The 21,961-nt window shown below is 44.5% G+C and overlaps 1 protein-coding gene across 2 annotated transcripts in view; it reads right to left on the reverse strand.

The window, feature by feature from the left end:
* Positions 1 to 4,473: 4,473 nt before the first annotated feature.
* Positions 4,474 to 21,961, reverse strand: part of LOC143776154 (uncharacterized) — a 41,767-nt gene continuing 24,279 nt past the window's right edge. Inside the window, exons 8-13 of one of the 2 annotated variants that reach the window (XM_077265212.1) lie at positions 19,666 to 19,761; positions 17,823 to 17,912; positions 15,136 to 15,195; positions 12,330 to 12,368; positions 5,794 to 5,843; positions 4,474 to 4,604 (exon numbers count right to left, since the gene is read on the reverse strand). In XM_077265212.1, the coding sequence (XP_077121327.1) occupies positions 5,798 to 5,843; positions 12,330 to 12,368; positions 15,136 to 15,195; positions 17,823 to 17,912; positions 19,666 to 19,761 (331 nt within the window). In that variant the 3' untranslated portion in view covers positions 4,474 to 4,604; positions 5,794 to 5,797. Of the gene's footprint in view, positions 4,605 to 5,793; positions 5,844 to 12,329; positions 12,372 to 15,135; positions 15,196 to 17,822; positions 17,913 to 19,665; positions 19,762 to 21,961 lie in introns of both variants that reach the window. The other variant, XM_077265211.1, reaches the window with a different exon arrangement.

Genomic DNA, 21,961 nt, shown 5'->3' on the forward strand with positions numbered 1-21,961 from the left:
CAGTTCATGATGGCCCCATAAGATGCTCCATACAAAATACGCCCCATATAATGCTCCATACAGTTTATAATGGGCCCCATAAGATGCTCCATACAGACATTTGCCCCGTATAATGCTCCACAAATGCTGATTATGGCCCCATAAGATGCTCCATAGACACATTTGCTCCATATAATGCTGCACAAATGCTGATTATGGCCCCATAAGATGCTCCATAGAGATATTTGCCCCATATAATGCTGTACAAATGCTGCACATGGCCCCATAAGATGCTCCATAGAAATATTTGCCCCATATAATGCTGCACAAATGCTGATTATGGCCCCATAAGATGCTGCATAGAGACACTTGCCCCATATGCTGTTGCAGCAATTAAAGAAAAAAAAATCAGATACTCACCTCTCGTCGCTTAGGCCCCTGGCACTTGCTATAGTCACCTGTCCGCCTTCCACTGTCGGCGCCGCTGTGTCTTCCGCGTCCTCTGCACTGACTGTTCAGGCAGAAAGCGGCGCTCACACTAATCACGTCATCGCGCCCTCTGACCTGAGCGTCACTGCAGATGACGCAGAAACTGCCCCCATCATACTCACCTGCTCCTGGCGCAGTCCCTGCACGTCCCTGTTTCTCCGGGTGCTGACAGCTTCTTCCTATATTGAGCGGTCACATGCGGTCACAGTAATGAATATGGACCCGACTCCACTCCCATAGGGGTGGAGCCACATATTCATTACTGTAATGAACGGTACCATGTAACCGCTCAATACGGGAAAAAGCTGTCAGCACCCGGAGAACCAGGGATGTGCAGGGACCATGCCAGGAGCAGGTAAGTATTATTAGACAGATGCCGCTCCTCCTCCCCTGCCGACCCCTGGGAATGACTCGAGTATAAGCCGAGAGGGGCAATTTCAGCCTAAAAAAGTGGGCTGAAATTCTTGGCTTATACTCGAGTATATACAGTATATATCAAAATACGAAAAAGGTTGCACTCAATTGTGTTACAGCATTTCACATTGACATGCTTTTTTTTGCGTGCCAATCTGTCGTTTTTATTGATACCATCTTGGTGTAGATAAGATCTTTTTATCGCCCATTATTTCATTTTATTGCAATGTTGCAGCAACCAAAACAAGTGATTCTGCTGTTTTTGAATTTCTTTCGCTTTACATCGTTTACCGATCGGATTATTTCTTTTTATATATTGATAGATCAGCTGTCATGTGCCGGAAAAGGTTCGGGCTCATGTCCAAAGCCTAACAGGGGGAGGCACCCGGACACTGCAGGTCATTTGGTGACAAGGGGTTAATGTAAACAGTGTATATTATTGCATATATATTCACCGATTATACACTACCAAAAAAATCTCTTTATTGGTATTCATTAAAAACCTAGAAATTCTTGAATATACTGTAAATACACCCTAAATCATGAGAACACAAAAAAGTGATAATAGAAAAAAATATCAAGTAGTCAAGCATAAAGCATATCAACTAATCTTGTTCCAACCTGTCCGCAGAGGTTGACACCCTTTAAAAACTAAATTGGCGCCACCGCTCCTCGTCGACTAGCCCTGGTCGTTCTCAGCCTCACCCTGTTGGACACAGGACGCAGACTCCACTCAGCAGCTTCCTCCTGCTGGATGCTGACTTCCCTCAGAAGTCTCTCCTCACTCCCATAAGCAGCCTCACCCTATCGGATGCAGCCTCCCCCTGACAGATGCAGACTCCCCTCAGAGCCTCCCCTCTCCTCAATCCTCTCTGCAGCCTCCCCTCTCCTCACTCCTCTCAGCAGCCTCCCCTCTCCTCACTCCTCTCAGCAGCCTCCAAAGTCCTCACTCTTCTCAGCAGCCTCCCCTCTCCTCAATCTTCTCAGCAGCCTCCCCTCTCCTCAATCTTCTCAGCAGCCCCCCCCCTCTCCTCACTCTTCTCAGCAGCCTCCCCTCTCCTCAATCTTCTCAGCATCCCCCCCCTCTCCTCACTCTTCTCAGCAGCCTCCCCTCTCCTCACTTCCCTCAGCAGCCTCCCATCTCTTCAGCAGCCTCCCATCTCCTCAACAGCCCCCATCTCCTCAGCAGCCTCCAAACTCCTCAGCAGCCTCCCATCCCCTTACTCCCCTCTCCTCATTTCCCTCAGCAGCCTCTTCCGAGCCCTCATACACTGCCCGCCTCCTCTGTCTACCTGCACGCAGCTCCGCTGACTTCAATGTCTCCTTTCTCCCATGAACGTGACATGCTGCTCTGCTCTGGAAGGAAGAAGAGCGCGCAGCGTGTCACATGACCGGCGTCAGAACCATGCTGCACTCGGGCCTGCTGTTGCTGCTGCGGCTTAAAGGTACAGCACCGATTTCTGCCCGCTGGATGCATTAACAACACTGTAGGTGTATCTTTAAATCACCGCAGTCTTATTATGTATCTGGCTTGCAGTGGCCCTGAACTATTGCGCCAGGGGCTCGACGAACAGAAGCAAGAAAGGAAGGCCCGGGCTGCCAGAACATTCAGGCCCCCCTTTTTGCTACTGCTCACCGGCCCATACAGTAGTAAGGGCAGTAATGCCCTGACGGCAGACCTGGTGTGAGGTGTAGTAATTGTTGCTGCATTGCCAAACATTCCATTGATGGAATGAATGAAAGCGGTCAGTGCTGGGGCAGATTACAAACAGCCAATGATTGCGTAGTGGGTGGGCAGACAACGGCGCTGAATACTGGGGCCGGGAGCAGAGCTAGCTCTGGCTGTGAGCTTAGAAATAAAAGAACAAGGGAGTTTCCTAGTCTGAAGAGCAGCATGTTATCAAACTTGGTGCATGGAATAAAGTGAAATACAGGAAAAACGAAAGGTAGAAACCAAAGACAAAATTTATAGAAGTGTTGTAAAAATAATAGAGGCACAAATTGACTTAAAAAATTGGATTTCTGAGTTGGAGAACCTCTTTAAGCTGTTGTCAGATGGAATTAGATGGTGGCTCTTGTGGCTGCCAGATGGAATTAGGTGGTAGTTCTTGTTGCTGTCAGATGGAAGTAGGTGGAGTTTGTTGTTGCTGTCAGATGGAATTAGGTGGTGGTTGTGGTTGTTGCCAGATGGAATTAGCTGGTGGTTGTTGTTGCTGCCAGATGGAATTAGCTGGTGGTTGTTGTTCCTGCCAGATGGAATTAGCTGGTGGTTGTTATTGCAGCCAGTTGGAATTAGCTGGTGTTTGTTGTTGCAGCCCGATGGAATTGGCTGGTCGTTGTTATTGCTGCTAGATGTAATTAGCTGGTGGTTGTTATTGCAGCCAGATGGAATTAGCTGGTGTTTGTTGTTGCAGCCCGATGGAATTGGCTGGTCGTTGTTATTGCTGCTAGATGTAATTAGCTGGTGGTTGTTGTTACTGCCAGATGAAATTAGCTGGTGGTTGTTATTGCAGCCAGATTGAATTAGCTGGTGGTTGTTGTTGCTGCCAGATGGAATTAATTGGTGGTTGTTGTTGCCATATGGAATTAGCTGGTGGTTGTTGTTGCTGCCAGATGGAATTAGTTGGTGGTTGTTGTTGCTGCCAGATGGAATTAGCTGGTGGTTGTTATTGCTGCTAGATGGAATTAGCTGGTGGTTATTGTTGCTGCCAGATGGAATTAGCTGGTGGTTGTTATTGCTGCCAGATGGAATTAGCTGGTGGTTGTTGTTGCTGCTAGATGTAATTAGCTGGTGGTTGTTGTTGCAGCCTGATGGAATTAGCTGGTGGTTGTTGTTACTGCCAGATGAAAATAGCTGGTGGTTGTTATTGCAGCCAGATTGAATTAGCTGGTGGTTGTTATTGCAGCCAGATGGAATTAGTTGGTGGTTGTTGTTGCTGCCAGATGGAATTAGTTGGTGGCTGTTGTTGCCAGATGGAATGAGCTGGTGGTTGTTGTTACTGCCAGATGGAATTAGCTGGTGGTTGTTATTGCAGCCAGATGGAATTGGCTGGTGGTTGTTATTGCTGCTAGATGGAATTAGCTGGTGGTTGTTGTTGCGGCCAGATGGAATTAGCTGGTGGTTGTTGTTGCTGCCAGATGGAATTAGTTGGTGGTTGTTGTTGCCAGATGGAATTAGCTGGTGGTTGTTGTTGCTGCCAGATGGAATTAGTTGGTGGTTGTTGTTGCCAGATGGAATTAGCTGGTGGTTGTTGTTACTGCCAGATGGAATTAGCTGGTGGTTGTTGCTGCCAGATGGAATTAGCTGGTGGTTGTTGCTGCCAGATGGAATTAGCTGGTGGTTGTTATTGCTGCCAGATGGAATTAGCTGGTGGTTGTTGTTGCGGCCAGATGGAATTAGTTGGTGGTTGTTGTTGTCAGATGGAATTAGCTGGTGGTTGTTGTTGGTGCTAGATGGAATTAGCTGGTGGTTGTGGTTGCTGCCAGATGGAATTAGCTGGTGGTCTTTGTTGCTGCCAGATGGAAATAGTTGGTGGTTATTGTTGCTGCCTGATGGAGATAGGTGGTTGTTATTGTTGCTGCCTGATGGAATTAGCTAGTGGTTTTTGTTCCTGCCAGATGGAAATAGGTGGTGGTTCTTATTGTTGCCAGATGGAAATAGGTGGTTATTGGTGCTGCCAGATTAAATTAGATTGTTGCTGCCAGATGGTGATATAATTTTCCTATATAGAGTGGAGATATAACAAACAATAATGTCAAAGTACATTCCAAACACAAGATATTAATGAGCTATTCTCAGGACTAAACCCCAAAAATCAACTGTTATAAGCTGTTCTAGGTCCTGATCTGCATTGTCTTGTGATGACTCCTATATACTGACTGTGACCACATATTGGAACTCTATTCAATGTTTTTATATTCAGCAAAAGCCTATAATAGCTGATCAGTCGCCCTGCCGGGTGTTGGATTCCCACTAATCTCAGCACTAATATAAAGCATAGGTAATTAATATATTGTGACAGAAAAACCCCTTTAAGCAACAGACAATGTATATTGTATGTTTCTTAATATCTAACCATCCTGGTTAATAATTAATAATTTATTTACTAAGTTATTTGCTAGAATTACATTGATGCCATTTACTGTGTGCGGAAACCATTCCTGTGTGCAATGCCTTAAAGGTACATGATTTTGCAGAAAAAAAAATTAAGGAAATGCCATTAAAGTTATGTGGTCATTGGCAACTGCATACACTGTAATTATATCTATGTTTTAATAACTGAACACTTACCAAAATCATAATATGTGTGTAAAAAATTAAGACCATATTTATTTGTGTATGCCAATGCAACTCATATTTTAATCTCTCCATTTTGGGAAATTCCCCCTCATGTTACCATCCCACGGCTCCAATGCTATCAGTCGAGTATGAGCAGTGTTGTCTCTTTATTTCTCCATAGGCTGTTTGGCAGAGTATGCACGGTGAACTGGCCTGAAGCACCAAGGAGAAGCAGTGTGCTTCTGGGAAATTAATCATTGGAAGAACAGGACGGTCCACTCAGCTCTGATAAGCTGGATACACAGTGGCTGAAGGAGAATTAAAAAATCGCAAAAAGATGCAAACTAGGAATCTCATGTTGGGCTGGTCTGCGTATTAACAATAATTATACTAATTATACAGTTTAGGAGCTTTGTATAAAACATTACCATTGAGGGGATGATGTTTCAAATGTCCAAATGGAGACAAAAAAACAGCAGACATCAAAAACTGTTTCAGAGTGCATACTGATCACCATGAATTATACCAGCTAGTCTTACGTTAGTAAAAATGTAGCATACTTGCATATCATATTACTGAATGATGGTAAGATCTGGGGGTGTACATGTACAGAAAGGATCTTGAATACTCACTGTTTTACTTTCTTGTGAATAAACAGAAACAAGATAAGAAGGATTGTAGCCTAAAAAAATAAAAAGGAACAAGGTACCATAAGTGTTAAGAAAGCATCTTCCATTTCCAGAGATACCATGATATGGAGTTCTCTCGCTTACTCTACAAATATGTCCAGAAGACTCATGAAATATGAGGGAATCTCCTGAACTCCTGGGACCAGTGGTGTAGCTACTGGGGGGGGGATGGGGGGGGCAGAGGGTGCGGGCACCCAGTGCTCTGAGAGGGCCCACCTGGAGCTACGCTACAGTTACATTCTGCGGCAGAGCAGGGCGAATAGATCTCCCTGCTCTGCCGCTATGGGGCCCCTGAGCAGGTGGGGGGCCCGGTGCCAGCAGTGGGCCCCCCGCCGTCATCGGAAGATCAGCTGTACCGGCATTTAGCCGATACAGCTGATGGCAATGATGGGAGAAGGAGTGCTGCGCTCCTTCTACCATCATCCCCCTGTCAGTGTCGGCATCTGACGTCGCCAACACTGACAGTGGGCGCGATGACATCACTGCCCGGGGCGCCCGCTGTCAGGAGATCAGCGGGAGCAGCGCAGGAACCAGGAAGAAGAGAGGTGAGTTGTTTTTTTTTTTGTTTTTTTTTTTTATGGGTGCTGCTGCTTTATTACAGGGTTTGGCTAAGGGGGCTGCCTTATTACAGGGTCTGACTATGAGGGCTGCCTTATTACAGGGTCTGACTATGGGGGCTGCCTTATTACAGGGTCTGACTATGGGGGCTGCCTTATTACAGGGTTTGGCTATGGGGGCTGCCTTATTACAGGGTCTGACTATGGGGGCTGCCTTATTACAGGGTCTGACTATGGGGGTGCTGCCTCATTACAGGGTCTGACTATGGGGGTGCTGCCTCATTACAGGATCTGACTATGGGGGCTGCCTTATTACAGGGTCTGACTATGGGGGCTGCCTTATTACAGGGTCTGACTATGGGGGCTGCCTTATTACAGGGTCTGACTATGGGGGCTGCCTTATTACAGGGTCTGACTATGGGGGCTGCCTTATTACAGGGTCTGACGATGGGGACTGCCTTATTACAGGGTCTGGCTATGGGGGCTGCCTTATTACAGGGTCTGACTATGAGGCTGCCTTATTACAGGGTCTGACTATGAGGCTGACTTATTACAGGGTCTGACTATGGGGGCTGCCTTATTACAGGGTCTGACTATGAGGGTGCTGCCTTATTACAGGGTCTGACTATGAGGCTGACTTATTACAGGGTCTGACTATGGGGGCTGCCTTATTACAGGGTCTGACTATGGGGGTGCTGCCTCATTACAGGGTCTGACTATGAGGGTGCTGCCTCATTACAGGGTCTGACTATGGGGGCTGCCTTATTACAGGGTCTGACTATGGGGGTGCTGCCTCATTACAGGGTCTGACTATGGGGGTGCTGCCTCATTACTGGATCTGACTATGGGGGCTGCCTTATTACAGGGTCTGACTATGGGGGCTGCCTTATTACAGGGTCTGACTATGAGGCTGCCTTATTAAAGGGTCTGGCTATGGGGGCTGCCTTATTACAGGGTCTGGCTATGGGGGCTGCCTTATTACAGGGTCTGACTATGGGGGCTGCCTTATTACAGGGTCTGACTATGGGGGCTGCCTTATTACAGGGTCTGACGATGGGGACTGCCTTATTACAGGGTCTGGCTAAGGGGGCTGCCTTATTACAGGGTCTGACTATGAGGCTGCTTTATTACAGGGTCTGACTATGAGGGCTGCCTTATTACAGGGTCTGGCTATGGGGGCTGCCTTATTACAGGGTCTGACTATAAGGGCTGCCTTATTACAGGGTCTGACTATGGGGGCTGTCTTATTACAGGGTCTGACTATGGGGGCTGTCTTATTACAGGGTCTGACTATGGAGGCTGCCTTATTACAGGGTCTGACTATGGGGGCTGCCTTATTACAGGGTCTGACTATGGAGGTGCTGCCTTGTTACAGTGTCTGACTATGGGGGTGCTGCCTTATTGCAGAGGCTGACTATGGGGGTGCTACCTTATCACAGGGGCTGACTATGGGGGTGCTGCCTTATTACAGGGTCTGAATATGGGGGTGCTGCCTTATTACAGGGTCTGCCTATGGGGGTGCTGCCTTATTACAGGGTCTGCCTATGGGGGTGCTGCCTTATACTACAGAGTCTGCCTATGGGGGTGCCTTATACTACAGAGTCTGCCTATGGGGGCTGCCTTATGCTATAGAGTCTACCTATGGGGAGTGCATTATACTATGTTGTGGACTATTTGGTGCATTATGCTACTGTATATGGAGGCTATCTAGGGGGCCATAATACCGTATGGAGATTACAGTGTGGGGGTCATTATACATTGTTGGGGCCATCAAACAGTTTGGAGGCTACTAAGGAGTCAGTATACTGTGTGGGTGGTACTATACAGTGAGGGTGCATTATACTGTGTATAGGGGAGCTGTACAGGGGGGACTCGGGACATCATTAAATGTAAAGTGGGCACTTATTGTTATAGGGGAACTCAGGTTACTGTGGCTATCAAAGGGGCACACAGGGCAATATTACTTTCTAGGGGGCAAAATATGGGCACTGTTTTCTAGGGCACTTGCACCCAGCATTACTATATTATAGAGGGGTGCTTTAGAATTTAGAGGGCACAGGGAACCGCACAGCAGGTGCAGTAATAGGGACACATACGGCAGCAACGGCTCAGTATTGGGATATCAGATGCAGTAATAGGGACACATACGGCAGCAGCGGCTCAGTATTGGGGTATCAGGTGCAGTAATAGGGACACATACGGCAGCAACGGCTCAGTATTGGGATATCAGATGCAGTAATAGGGACACATACGGCAGCAGCGGCTCAGTATTGGGGTATCAGGTGCAGTAATAGGGACACATACGGCAGCAACGGCTCAGTATTGGGATATCAGATGCAGTAATAGGGACACATACGGCAGCAGCGGCTCAGTATTGGGGTATCAGGTGCAGTAATAGGGACACATACGGCAGCAACGGCTCAGTATTGGGATATCAGATGCAGTAATAGGGACACATACGGCAGCAGCGGCTCAGTATTGGGGTATCAGGTGCAGTAATAGGGACACATACGGCAGCAACGGCTCAGTATTGGGATATCAGATGCAGTAATAGGGACACATACGGCAGCAGCGGCTCAGTATTGGGGTATCAGGTGCAGTAATAGGGACACATACGGCAGCGGCAGCTCAGTATTGGGGAATCAGGGGCAGTAATAGGGTCACATACGGCAGCAGCGGCTCAGTATTGGGGTATCAGGTGCAGTAATAGGGTCACATACGGCAGCAGAGGCTCAGTATTGGGGTATCAGGAGCAGTAATAGGGACACATACGGCAGTAGCGGCTCAGTATTGGGGTATCAGGAGCAGTAATAGGGACACATACAGCAGCAGCGGCTCAGTATTGGGGTATCAGGGGCAGTAATAGGGACACATATGGCAGCAGCGGCTCAGTATTGGGGTATCAGGTGCAGTAATAGGGACATACGGCAGCAGCGGCTCAGTATTGGGGTATTGGGGCAGTAACAGGGACACATACGGCAGCATCGGCTCAGTATTGGGGTATCAGGGGCAGTAATAGGGTCACATACGGCAGCAGAGGCTCAGTATTGGGGTATCAGGAGCAGTAATAGGGACACATACGGCAGTAGCGGCTCAGTATTGGGGTATCAGGAGCAGTAATAGGGACACATACAGCAGCAGCGGCTCAGTATTGGGGTATCAGGGGCAGTAATAGGGACACATATGGCAGCAGCGGCTCAGTATTGGGGTATCAGGTGCAGTAATAGGGACATACGGCAGCAGCGGCTCAGTATTGGGGTATTGGGGCAGTAACAGGGACACATACGGCAGCATCGGCTCAGTATTGGGGTATCAGGGGCAGTAATAGAGACACATACGGCAGCTCAGTATTGGGATATCAGCAGGATGAGGAGTTTGTGCAGGTTGGGAATAGATGGTGACGGAGCTGGAATATGAGAAGTGAAATGTGTCTTTGTAGTATTCTCTGCAGACAAATCCTGGCTGGAAGAAGTTGCCATGTCGGTCTGGGCCAGATGGAAAAGACGGTAAAAATGAATGATTCCATCAGAAAGGACGTCATTATCTGTAACTGTGCTGTGATCTCTTATATGTTCTGTAGGGCTGGTATCTACCACTGACCATATGGCGGTAATATCCATATTGGTCTTTATATAGAGATTATCTTCAGTAACAGCGGGGTCATCTGCTGAGGTTCTCCTCTGCTATTAGGGCGCGTCACCGAGTTGTAATCAAGGTTACCTGGTTAGGGGCCCACTCAGAAGCTTCGCACCCCTTGAACCAAAACCCTAGCTATGCCTCTGCCTGAAACTGTAGGCAAGTAGCCCAATTTATAGTCTGTCCGGTCACCGTTTGAATGAATGGAAGTGCGTGGTACTGCAGCTCGCAACATTCCAGGGAATAATACTGCCATCGATTAACTCATTAACGACATCCGCTATACATGTAAGGAGCAAGTCGGTAGTGGGTGTATGGAGTGGGCTCATAAGGTGAGCTCGAGCAATACAGGGCAAATAATGTTTCCCATAAAAACAATGTCAGAATTGCGGATTTTTTGCAATTTCTTCACACTTGGATTTGTTTTCCTGTTTTCCAGTACACTTTGTGGTAAGATAAATTGGATCATTCAAAAGTGCAACTTGTCCCACAGAAACAAGCCCTCATATGTCTATGTGGACAGAAAAAAGTTATGGCTCTTGAAAGAAAGGAAGAAAAATACAAAAACGGAAATTGGCCGTGTCCTGAAGGGGTTAAACAATGCTTGTGTATTCTAGGGATAGGACATGAATGTTGCGGTCCATGAGAAGCCTGTTACTCTAGTAACTACTTTCCCAGACCTGTGCTCGGGCAGGAGGAATAACATATTTTTAGAGTATAGAAAGAAATTACTATAAGTATATATATATTTCCTATTAATTAAAACTTCCCTGTTGGTGTAAAGAAGTGGAGGGGTTAATAATATCACTAACTGTAATACATAAGGGCAGAATAAGGAGGTGATGGATGTATTCTTAGTGTTGCTCTGCAGGATGTGTATTATACACATAGAGCTTTATGTGCACTCTCTGCAGTACACACACACAGCACTGCAGCATGCATGGCTTATGCACACTCAGCTCTGCAGTATATGCACACTCAGCTCTGCAACATACAAACACAGCTCTGCTGCACACGCAACTACAATACCGACAGACACACTGCTCTCCTACATACACACGAACGCTCACACAGCTCAGCTCTGCAACATCAGCAAACACACCCAGCCCTGCTACATAAGCACACCCAGCTCTGCTACATAAGCACACACAGCTCTGCTACATAAGCACACCCAGCTCTGCTACATAAGCACACCCAGCTCAGCTACATAAGCACACCCAGCTCAGCTACATAAGCACACCCAGCTCAGCTACATAAGCACACCCAGCTCAGCTACATAAGCACACCCAGCTCAGCTACATAAACACACAATGCTCTGCTACATAAGCACACCCAGCTCTGCTACATAAGCACACCCAGCTCTGCTACATAAGCACACCCAGCTCTGCTACATAAGCACACCCAGCTCTGCTACATAAGCACACCCAGCTCTGCTACATAAGCACACACAGCTCTGCTACATAAGCACACACAGCTCTGCTACATCCCCGACACACCTCTGCTGCACACTGTATATGCTAGCACAATTTGAAGTTCCTTCTATACACATAAGTAACCTGAAAGGACCTTCAGCTAGTAAGGACCTGCAGCATCTGTGCAGCTTTAGTGATGTGCAGCTCTTGTAACTTCCTTTCCTGCCCTGCACAGATTAGACTGCTCAGTGTTGGGCTGGAGGAGACAGAGTTGTGCTGCTGCATAGTTTTCCCAGTTATCGGGAATGATGCTGTGTCAGCGCTCTCCTGCCTCTGGACTATAAGGCACACACTTTACTAAGCATGATTTTTTTTCTTGATAAAAAAATGTATCTTATAGTCCAGAAAACACAGTATACGTCTTGTATAAATGATAAAAAAATACATATCATGTGGCCTTAGAAAAGTATTTTAGTTTGTAAATCTAAAAATAAATAAGTCTTCTTGTCAGTGTAATTGTACTTGACTTGTAGAGTAACATTATCATGTAATATATGCTGAAAGGTGAATGCTCCGACTATAACTCCCAATAAGCAATGGGGAAATTACTTTTTTACTATTACTGTTTTAATTTCATTCCCTAAAAAAAGCCAATGCTTCAACTTTCAACACTTTTTATGTATTTACAGTTTTTTTACAAAAACATTTGCATGTCGCAAAATCCACTGATTTGTATTGATTTATCATGATGTTATGTAGACATCTTATGTATGATATTATGGTCATAAAGATATTATGGGATGATCTGCATATTGTCACCGTCTCATATAGTAACTAAAGGGGCGATTACAGATGTTCCCACACTTGGATTTACCTTGATGGACGTTTCTCTTTTCTTGTTCTTTTATTTGTTCTGCTAAGAAAAAAAAATGAGTCCAGATCATCACTTAAAAGAAAACTGTCTCTCAGCCTGCAAGACTGTATAACAAAGTCTTCCTATCAGAGGAGCTGTGTCTCATCGTGAGATATTGCCTTTCTGACTTTCAAGTATCTAAGGGGTAAGGTTTCTCTTTGTGGAGATTGATAAGCCAGGTCTGGCATGCCAGTGTGAGGAGACTTAAAGGCTAAATATGCTCCTCTGGGAAATTAAATATGCAAGTTGTCTCTTTGGAGAGGAATATGACTTGAACTCTATAGCGCCACCTATTGGAAGTAGCAATCCTACAAGTCAACATCGACCCTTTAACGAGCCTTGCAATATGACTTAGGATAAAAGCCAAATCAGAAAGAAAGAATTTGTATATTTTATTTCCCAGAGGAGCATCCATGTTTTCTCCTTGAGCTATATGTTTTTTTTGTGGCTGAGGGGAATATTGGGCAGGTTTTTTGTTGCTTGGATGAGTGGAAGGAGCTCATATAACAAAATTTTGGGAAGGAAGGTAATCTGCTAACCATGTACTAATGTCATGTTAGCGTTTGTTACCTGAAATAAGGCTGCTGTGGCCAAATAAAAAACCACATCATGCAGTGTGTGTGTGTTTCTTTTACTTACTGGGAAGCACAAGTCACTAATCCATCAGTCAAGCAGAGTCAAGGTGAATAGGCATAAAAGAACATGACTGGAGTAGTGAGAGAACCAGTAAAGGGTTAATGGATAAGGGTTGGGCTTACCTTAAAAGATGGAGGTTAGAGCTGCAGGGGTCATATAAAAAGGGGAAGCATGTGGTGCGTTCTGTTGCTGGGTTTCAGCATTGTGAATCAAGTTAAGGGGTCCACAGCATCGCCCCTCTCCTGCCGCTGCCAGCTTCCTGCAGCAGCGACCCTACTACTTGGGACCCCAATCCAGCACCCCGCCCCATGTTCACCAAAAATTTTGAAAAGAAGTGCGCCTTATAATCCAAAAAATATGGTACTTCTCAGAGTCCCACTTCTTTCTCCACTGAAACAAACAACCCGAACCTCTGCTTATTACTAAGAAACCTCAGTGAATGACAGAGAGAACAGAGAGACTGACATCTGACACCTTAGTGACTATAGGCCAGAACAGAGAGGCTGACATCTAACACCTCAGTGACTATAAGGCAGAATAGAGGGGCTAACATCTAACACCTCAGTGATTATAGGGCAGAATAGATTGGCGAACATCTGACACCTCAGTGACTGAAAGATGGAATAGAGAAGATGACGGCTGTATTTATTATCTGCAAAATATGTACCGTATTTTTGGGACAATAAGATGCACCGGACCATAAGACGCACCTAGGTTTTAGAGGAGGAAATTCCGAAAAAAAAAAATAGAAACAAAAAAATGGTCAATTCTGTAATGTAATATCCCCTATCCTGGTATATATGGTCCCCTCATCCCCATTCTGATACACATGGCCCCTCATCCCTATCCTGGTATGCATGGCCCCCTCATTCCTATCCTGGTATGCATGGCCCCCTCATCCCTATCCTGGTGTGCATGGCCCCATCCTTATCCTGGTATGATTGGCACCATCCTGGTCCTGGTATGCACGACCCCATCCCAGTCCTGGTATGATTGGCCCCATCATGGTCCTGGTTCGATTGGTCCCATCCTTATTCTGGTATAATTGTCCCCATCCCGTTCCTGATATGCTTGGCCCCATCAGGAAAGATTAAAAAAAAACAACAACATTGCACTCACCTACACGTCGCACCCTCACAGCGTCCTGCTCCGGTGCCAGGAGCTGCTTAATGCTTGTAAGCAGCGCATGGCAGGGACGTCATACGCTGCTTGCAAGCAGAAGGGCAGCTGCCGGAATACTCACCAGAACCCTTCATCACAGACAGTGGTGAGTATCCATTCCTCTTCAGTAGCGCGCACTGTCAGCCGCCGGCTTCCTGCTGCGGCTGGTGCTCATGTGTGTCGATACTTAAGAGAAATTAATATTCTGTATATTCATTTATCTTAAGTATCGGCACATGTGACCTCTGGCCGAGGCAGGAAACAGCTGGCTGACACTGTGCGCTAGTGAAGAGGAATGGATACTCACCGATGTCTGCGAGTGAGTATTCCGGCAGCTGTGCTCTGCTTGTGAGCAGCGCATGACGTCCTTGCCATGTGCTGCTTACAAGCATTAAGCATCTCCTGGCACCGGAGCAGGACGCTGCGAGGGTGCGACGTGTAGGTGAGTGCAATGTTGTTGTTTTTTTAATCTTTCCTGATGGGACCATGCATACCAGGTACGGGATGGGGCCAATTATAAAAGAAAAAGGATGAAACCAATCATACCAGGAACAGGATGGGGCCATTTATACCAGGATGCCAGGAAAATGAATATGCATTGCCTTCCACCCCCATGGGTGTGGAATGCAGTGCATAATCATTTCTCTTTAGCGGCGGGCACAGGAGTTAGCCGGAGCCTCCGGCTCCAGCCTCCTGTGACCCGATGCTACGCCGAAACCGCTCCCCCACATCCCCACGACAGCAAGAGCCCATATATCCGGACTATAAGACGCACCCCCCATTTTCCTCCACATTTTGCAAGGAAAACAGTGCATCTTATAGTCCGAAAAATACGGTATGTGGATCCAAATGTGACTGGTATGGGTTATAGAAGAGATGAGAACAATTGATGTTGGCAACTATGTTCCATTTCTCTTACAGGAACACATCTTCATTTTCTTATATTAATCTAGGAAATATGTGCACTTACATCACTATGGTGTTCTCCTTCATTTTGTCTTCTTTCTCTATCTGTTCAGAAGTCTCCTCTCTATAGTACATGACACAGAAATCATCCTGAATGTTATACGAGAGCTTCACTGAGACTTTTCGTCATATTAATGATTGATTTTTAACTCTATATTGTACAATACACAACATACACACTATGTACATATGCACACACTATAGGCTGCGTATATACACATACTATTTACATATACACACACTATAGGCTGCATACATACAGATACTACATACATATACACACTATAGGCTGCATACATACAGATACTATATACATATACACACTATAGGCTGCATACATACAGATACTATATAAATATACACACTATAGGCTGCATATATACACATACTACATACATATACACACTATAGGCTGCATACATACAGATACTATATACATATACACACACTATAGGCTGCATACATACAGATACTATATACATATACACACTATAGGCTGCATACATACACATACTATATACATATACACACTATATACTACATACATACACATACTATATATATATGCACACACTATAGGCTGCATACATACGCATACTATATACAGTACATATGCACACACTATAGGCTGCATACATACTATATACATATACACACACTATAGGCTGCATACACACACATACTATATACATATACACACACTATAGGCTGCATACATACACATACTATATACATATACACACTACAGGATGCATATATACACATACTATATACATATACAGTACACACACTATAGGCTGCATACATACACATACTATATACATATACACACACTATAGGCTGCATACATACACATACTATATACATACACACACACTATAGGCTGCATACTGCATACATATACACACAGTATAGGCTGCATACATACACATACTATATACATATACACACTATAGGATGCATATATACACACTATAGGCTGCATACATACACATATACATATACACACACTATAGGCTGCATACATACACATACATATACACACACACTAAAGGCTGCATACTGCATACATATACACACAGTATAGGCTGCATACATACACATACTATATACATATACACACTATAGGATGCATACATACACATATTATATACATATACACACACTATAGGCTGCATACATAAACATACATATACACACACACTATAGGCTGCATACTGCATACATATACACACAGTATAGGCTGCATACATACACATACTATATACATATACACACTATAGGATGCATACATACACATATTATATACATATACACACACTATAGGCTGCATACATACACATACATATACACACACACTATAGGCTGCATACTGCATACATATACACACAGTATAGGCTGCATACATACACATACTATATACATATACACACTATAGGATGCATACATACACATACTATATACATATACACACTATAGGATGCATACATACACATATTATATACATATACACACTATAGGCTGCATACATACACATACTATATACATATACACACACTATAGGCTGCATACATACACATACTATATACATATACACACACTATAGGCTGCATACTGCATACATATACACACACTATAGGCTGCATACATACACATATTATATACATATACACACACTATAGGCTGCATACATACACATACTATATACATATACACACTATAGGCTGCATACATACACATACTATATACATATACACACACTATAGGCTGCATACTGCATACATATACACACACTATAGGCTGCATACATACACATATTATATACATATACACACACTATAGGCTGCATACATACACATACTATATACATATACACACTATAGGCTGCATACATACACATACTATATACATATACACACTATAGGCTGCATACATACAGATACTGTATACATATACACACTATAGGCTGCATACATACACATACTATATACATATACACACACTATAGGCTGCATACTGCATACATATACACACACTATAGGCTGCATACATACACATATTATATACATATACACACACTATAGGCTGCATACATACACATACTATATACATATACACACTATAGGCTGCATACATACACATACTATATACATATACACACACTATAGTCTACATACATACACATACTATATACATATGCACACACTATATACTACATATAAACTGTAAGTAATTCTGTGCATCCTTTGTTCACTTCATGGGGCAGATGCAGTTTTTTTACCCTCTTAACGCTGGTACTAAATAATAATAATAATAGGTAGAATCAATTTCAGCCTATTAGTTTAACCCTCCATAACAGTCAATGGTCTCCTCTCATGTGGACCCTCAGGAAATTTAATTGTCCACCCCTGGGATAAAGAAATCAAAGCGAGAGCGGAGGTTTAATATAAATTCCTGAGAAACCAGGTATGCTATTATTAAGCTAAGTCACTAGAAATAGCCCGGTGGGTCGCCTGCGGTGGGAAACCTACTACTGGATAACTAGGGAGTAATAGAAAGCACTGAACCAGCGGGTGTGAGCAATAAATAGCAGATCACTACAAAGACTGTAGTCCTCCAGCGGGAACACAACCTTCTATAACATATCAGGCTGGTCATATAGTATTATATTTCTAGAAATAACATACGTACTGGATGGTGACAAGTTGTGGACACCAGAAACATTTTCCAAACCCATTTGGCCTGTAAAGTAGTGGTGTCATCTCGATGTCGTGGATATGTCTGTTGGAGAAGGGAAGAAAAGTAGTGAGAAGGATGTCACAACAGTGAATGTATCACAGTGATCTCAGCCCCACAATGATCTGACAAAGGTGACCTATCGGAGAGATCACACCACTCAGGGTGCATTGTGACTTCAGGGGGTGCCGCTATCTAATAGCAGCTAATCTCCTTACAACCTCTTACATCAGCTCAGTATCATGGAGGGATAAGTACGGTAATATGTTTTCTTTCCTGGAACCTTTCATACAGTTTAAGACACACATTTGGAGTTGCACAAAAATGTTGAAACTTTTGTCATTTTCACATCAGTTACTTCCAGCTTTACCTAAATGGTAGGACGGGGGCGCAGTGGGATGTCACACCACAGATTGTATAATTCATGACAAGCTGTGGTGTTCCCTACTCCAGAAATCTCCCTCCAGTATGATTTCTGGGGTGGGACACAGGGGTGCACGCCCCCCGTCAGATGCTCCTCACTCATGATGAGGCATACACCACTTATGGATCAGGAGCGCCTGACTTCACCATGCCTCCTCTAGACCGGTGAGAAAATCACTGGTCTTGATGTATTGGGGCCTTATTTTTTCTATTAATATAAATCTGATTCAGTATTTTATTCTATTAAAAAATTTATCTTTTTCTTAAAGTTTAAATTAAAAATGTAGTTAAGGGGTTAAAATGCACCTAAGCCACGTGAGTAATGTGCATAAATTCAAAACCTACAATAAAAATTACATTTTGGGTTTTCTTTTTCAACTTTAATATTACGAATTAAAGAAGGGATGTAAATTGTTTTAAGCAATTATTTCCTATTTTATTTGCACTCGCGTTTACATGTGTGGTCCCCATTGCTTTGTTATGATCACATTCCTACATCGTATTTCACAACTGTGAATGCCATAAGGTCATATGTTGCGGGTGCAATTAGTGTTCCATCAAAATACAATACCCCCTTACATACCGCCAAATGTGTAAGCCCTCCTCAGTATGACACCCACATAATGTACATCCATACAGTATGATGGCCCCACTGTGCATACCCACCCACAGGATAATTCCCCAACACACACATTACGATGCCCCTAAGGAATCCCCCTCGCACTATGATGCTCCCACACAGTATAATGCCCCGGCCGCTCCTTCACTCTCAGTACAATATCTCAAAAACCCTCCCCAATACCCACATCATGGCACTCAGAATAGTGCAATGGCTAAAAATCCCCTCCCAAGTGTTGTTCCCATGATAAGCATGAATATACAGACTTGCGCCGTTCTAGGCTGTGTGTAGCTGGGCGCTGCAAACATGATCTAGTGACATCATTATGTCTTCTGCACCAGACCTTAGACAACGCGGGGAGCACAGGCTGTGTGGTGGTGCGGGGAGCTAATGGCTCCCGGCTCCACTATCGCACTCAGCCATATCTGTAAGGATACCAATTGGACATATGCTGACGGCTGTGACAGCTTCCTAAATCAGGCATCCTAGACAGGAGGTATTCTGTAGAAAGTATATACTTATAATAATAACTCGTGTCTTTCTAAAGGAGCCGTATAAATGTTGGGTCACGTTTTATTTTTCCTGGTTCCCAATTCAAACAGTCAAATTAATAGAATTCATCTAATTCATCTTATTCATGTGTCCTTTAAACCTCCTAAACTGAGAAATGAAAGTCACACACTGAGTGACAGCGTAGACAGGTATACAGGATGCACAGACAGGCTGTAAATCATCTCTACTGGAGAAAACACTTACAGATCTTCCTCTATCGTGTCCAGTTCTTCCTCTATCTTGCCCAGCTCTTTCTTTTTGCCTTCTAATCTCTTTTCTACTACTCGTTTGCTGAGCACTCTGTTGTTCATTTAACATCGATCATCAAGTCATATGTAGATATAGAAAGATCAGAAATTTGAAGAGCATTAGTGAACAAATTCCGCCCCTCGGCCTCCATCCCAAATACTTTGCCACATTTTCCATCTACGTCACATTAAGGATTTTTTTGTTACTTGAATACATCTATCTTTGGCTAAAAATTAATTTTCTCATTGGGTTTCATTAAAATGTTTGCTCTGTTTGTTTTCTATAGCTTCTGCGTTGCAATATCTATTGCTGGCTGCATAAGGAGTTAACTGAAAATCTGTCAGTCAACTTGTTCTAATGGTCCAATGGGAGAGTTTGTAAGTTTAATATTTGTCTTTTCAGCTCCTCTCAGCCAATTCATGGCCACAGACCACATCAAAGTTGAATGTGCAGGAAAACAGCCTGGAAAAGCCAAATGGTGCAGTAATTATAATGACACCAAATGCAAGAATGGATTCTCACCAATCTTCTGGAATAACCATTATCTCCGGTATTATTTATACCACATTTTATCCATGATGGAATAAATATTAAGTTTTATGGGATTATCTTTGCCGTCTGAAAAGTCTGCAGCTCCTGGCAGACGTCCGTGCAATCTAGGAGTCCTCAGCACCAGCGCAGATTACATATATAATGTCTGATAGATTTCTGCGGGAACCATATCAGATATTGGCTCATTTTTATTTTCTTCTCACTTGTATTTATCAAGTCAAATGACAATTCCTCTAATGTTTGTAATGTAACCCATCTTTATAAATAAACTGTGACACGTGAGCGGCACCCGGTAATGACAACTACCTGTGTAGTGAATATATACCCCGTACAGACAGGTTTCTATCATCTGTACCCGAGTGCAGTGAATCCCACACACATTGGAGCTGAGGAAACATCGATATCATCTAAGGTCACAAATGACCTATTAACCGCCAAGAGCAAGCGGCACTACTCTATCCTCCTCCTCCTGGACCTGTCCTCTGCCTTTGACACAGTGGACCATTCCCTGTTGCTGCAGACCCTCTCATCCCTTGGCATCACAGACTTGGCCCTATCCTGGATCTCGTCATACCTAACTGCCCGGACATTCAGCGTCTCCCACTCACACAGCACCTCCTCACCTTGCCCCCTATCTGTCGGAGTCCCGCAAGGTTCAGTTCTAGGGCCCCTGCTCTTCTCCATTTACACCTTTGGCCTAGGACAGCTCATAGAATCTCACGGCTTTCAGTATCACCTTTATGCTGACAACACACAGATCTACATCTCTGGACCAGATATCACCACTCTTCTAACCAGAATCCCTCAATGTCTATCCACTATTTCATCCTTCTTCTCCACTAGATTTCTAAAACTTAACATGGACAAAACAGAATTCATCATCTTTCCCCCATCTCACACGACCTCCCCAACGAACCTATCCATTACAGTAAACGGCTGCCCACTCTCCCCAGTCCCACAAGCCCGCTGTCTTGGGGTAATCCTTGACACTGATCTCTCCTTCAAACCACACATCCAAACCCTTTCCACTTCCTGCCGCCTCCAACTCAAAAATATTTCACGGATCCGTACATTCCTAAACCAAGAATCTGCAAAAACCCTAGTCCATGCCCTCATCATCTCCCGCCTCGACTACTGTAACCTCCTGCTCTGTGGCCTCCCCTCTAACACACTCGCACCCCTCCAATCTATTCTAAACTCTGCTGCCCGACTAATCCACCTGTCCCCCCGCTATTCCCTGGCCTCTCCCCTCTGTCAATCACTTCACTGGCTCCCCATTACCCAGAGACTCCAGTACAAAAGCCTAACCATGACATACAAAGCCATCCAAAACCTGTCTCCTCCATACATCTGTGACCTCGTCTCCCGGTACTTTCCTGCACGCAACCTCCGATCCTCACAGGATCTCCTTCTCTACTCCCCTCTTATCTCCTCTTCCCACAATCGCATACAAGATTTCTCTCGTGCATCCCCCCTACTCTGGAACCCTCTACCACAACACATCAGACTCTCGCCTACCATCGAAACCTTCAAAGAGAACCTGAAGACCCACCTCTTCCGACAAGCCTACAACCTGCAGTAACCACCGATCGACCAAACCGCTGCATGACCAGCTCTAACCTCACCTACTGTATTCTCACCCATCCCTTGTAGATTGTGAGCCCTCGCGGGCAGGGTCCTCTCTCCTCCTGTTCCAGTT

This window comes from Ranitomeya variabilis, chromosome 5, assembly GCF_051348905.1.
Source record: "Ranitomeya variabilis isolate aRanVar5 chromosome 5, aRanVar5.hap1, whole genome shotgun sequence".
Classification (NCBI taxonomy): Eukaryota; Metazoa; Chordata; class Amphibia; order Anura; family Dendrobatidae; genus Ranitomeya; species Ranitomeya variabilis.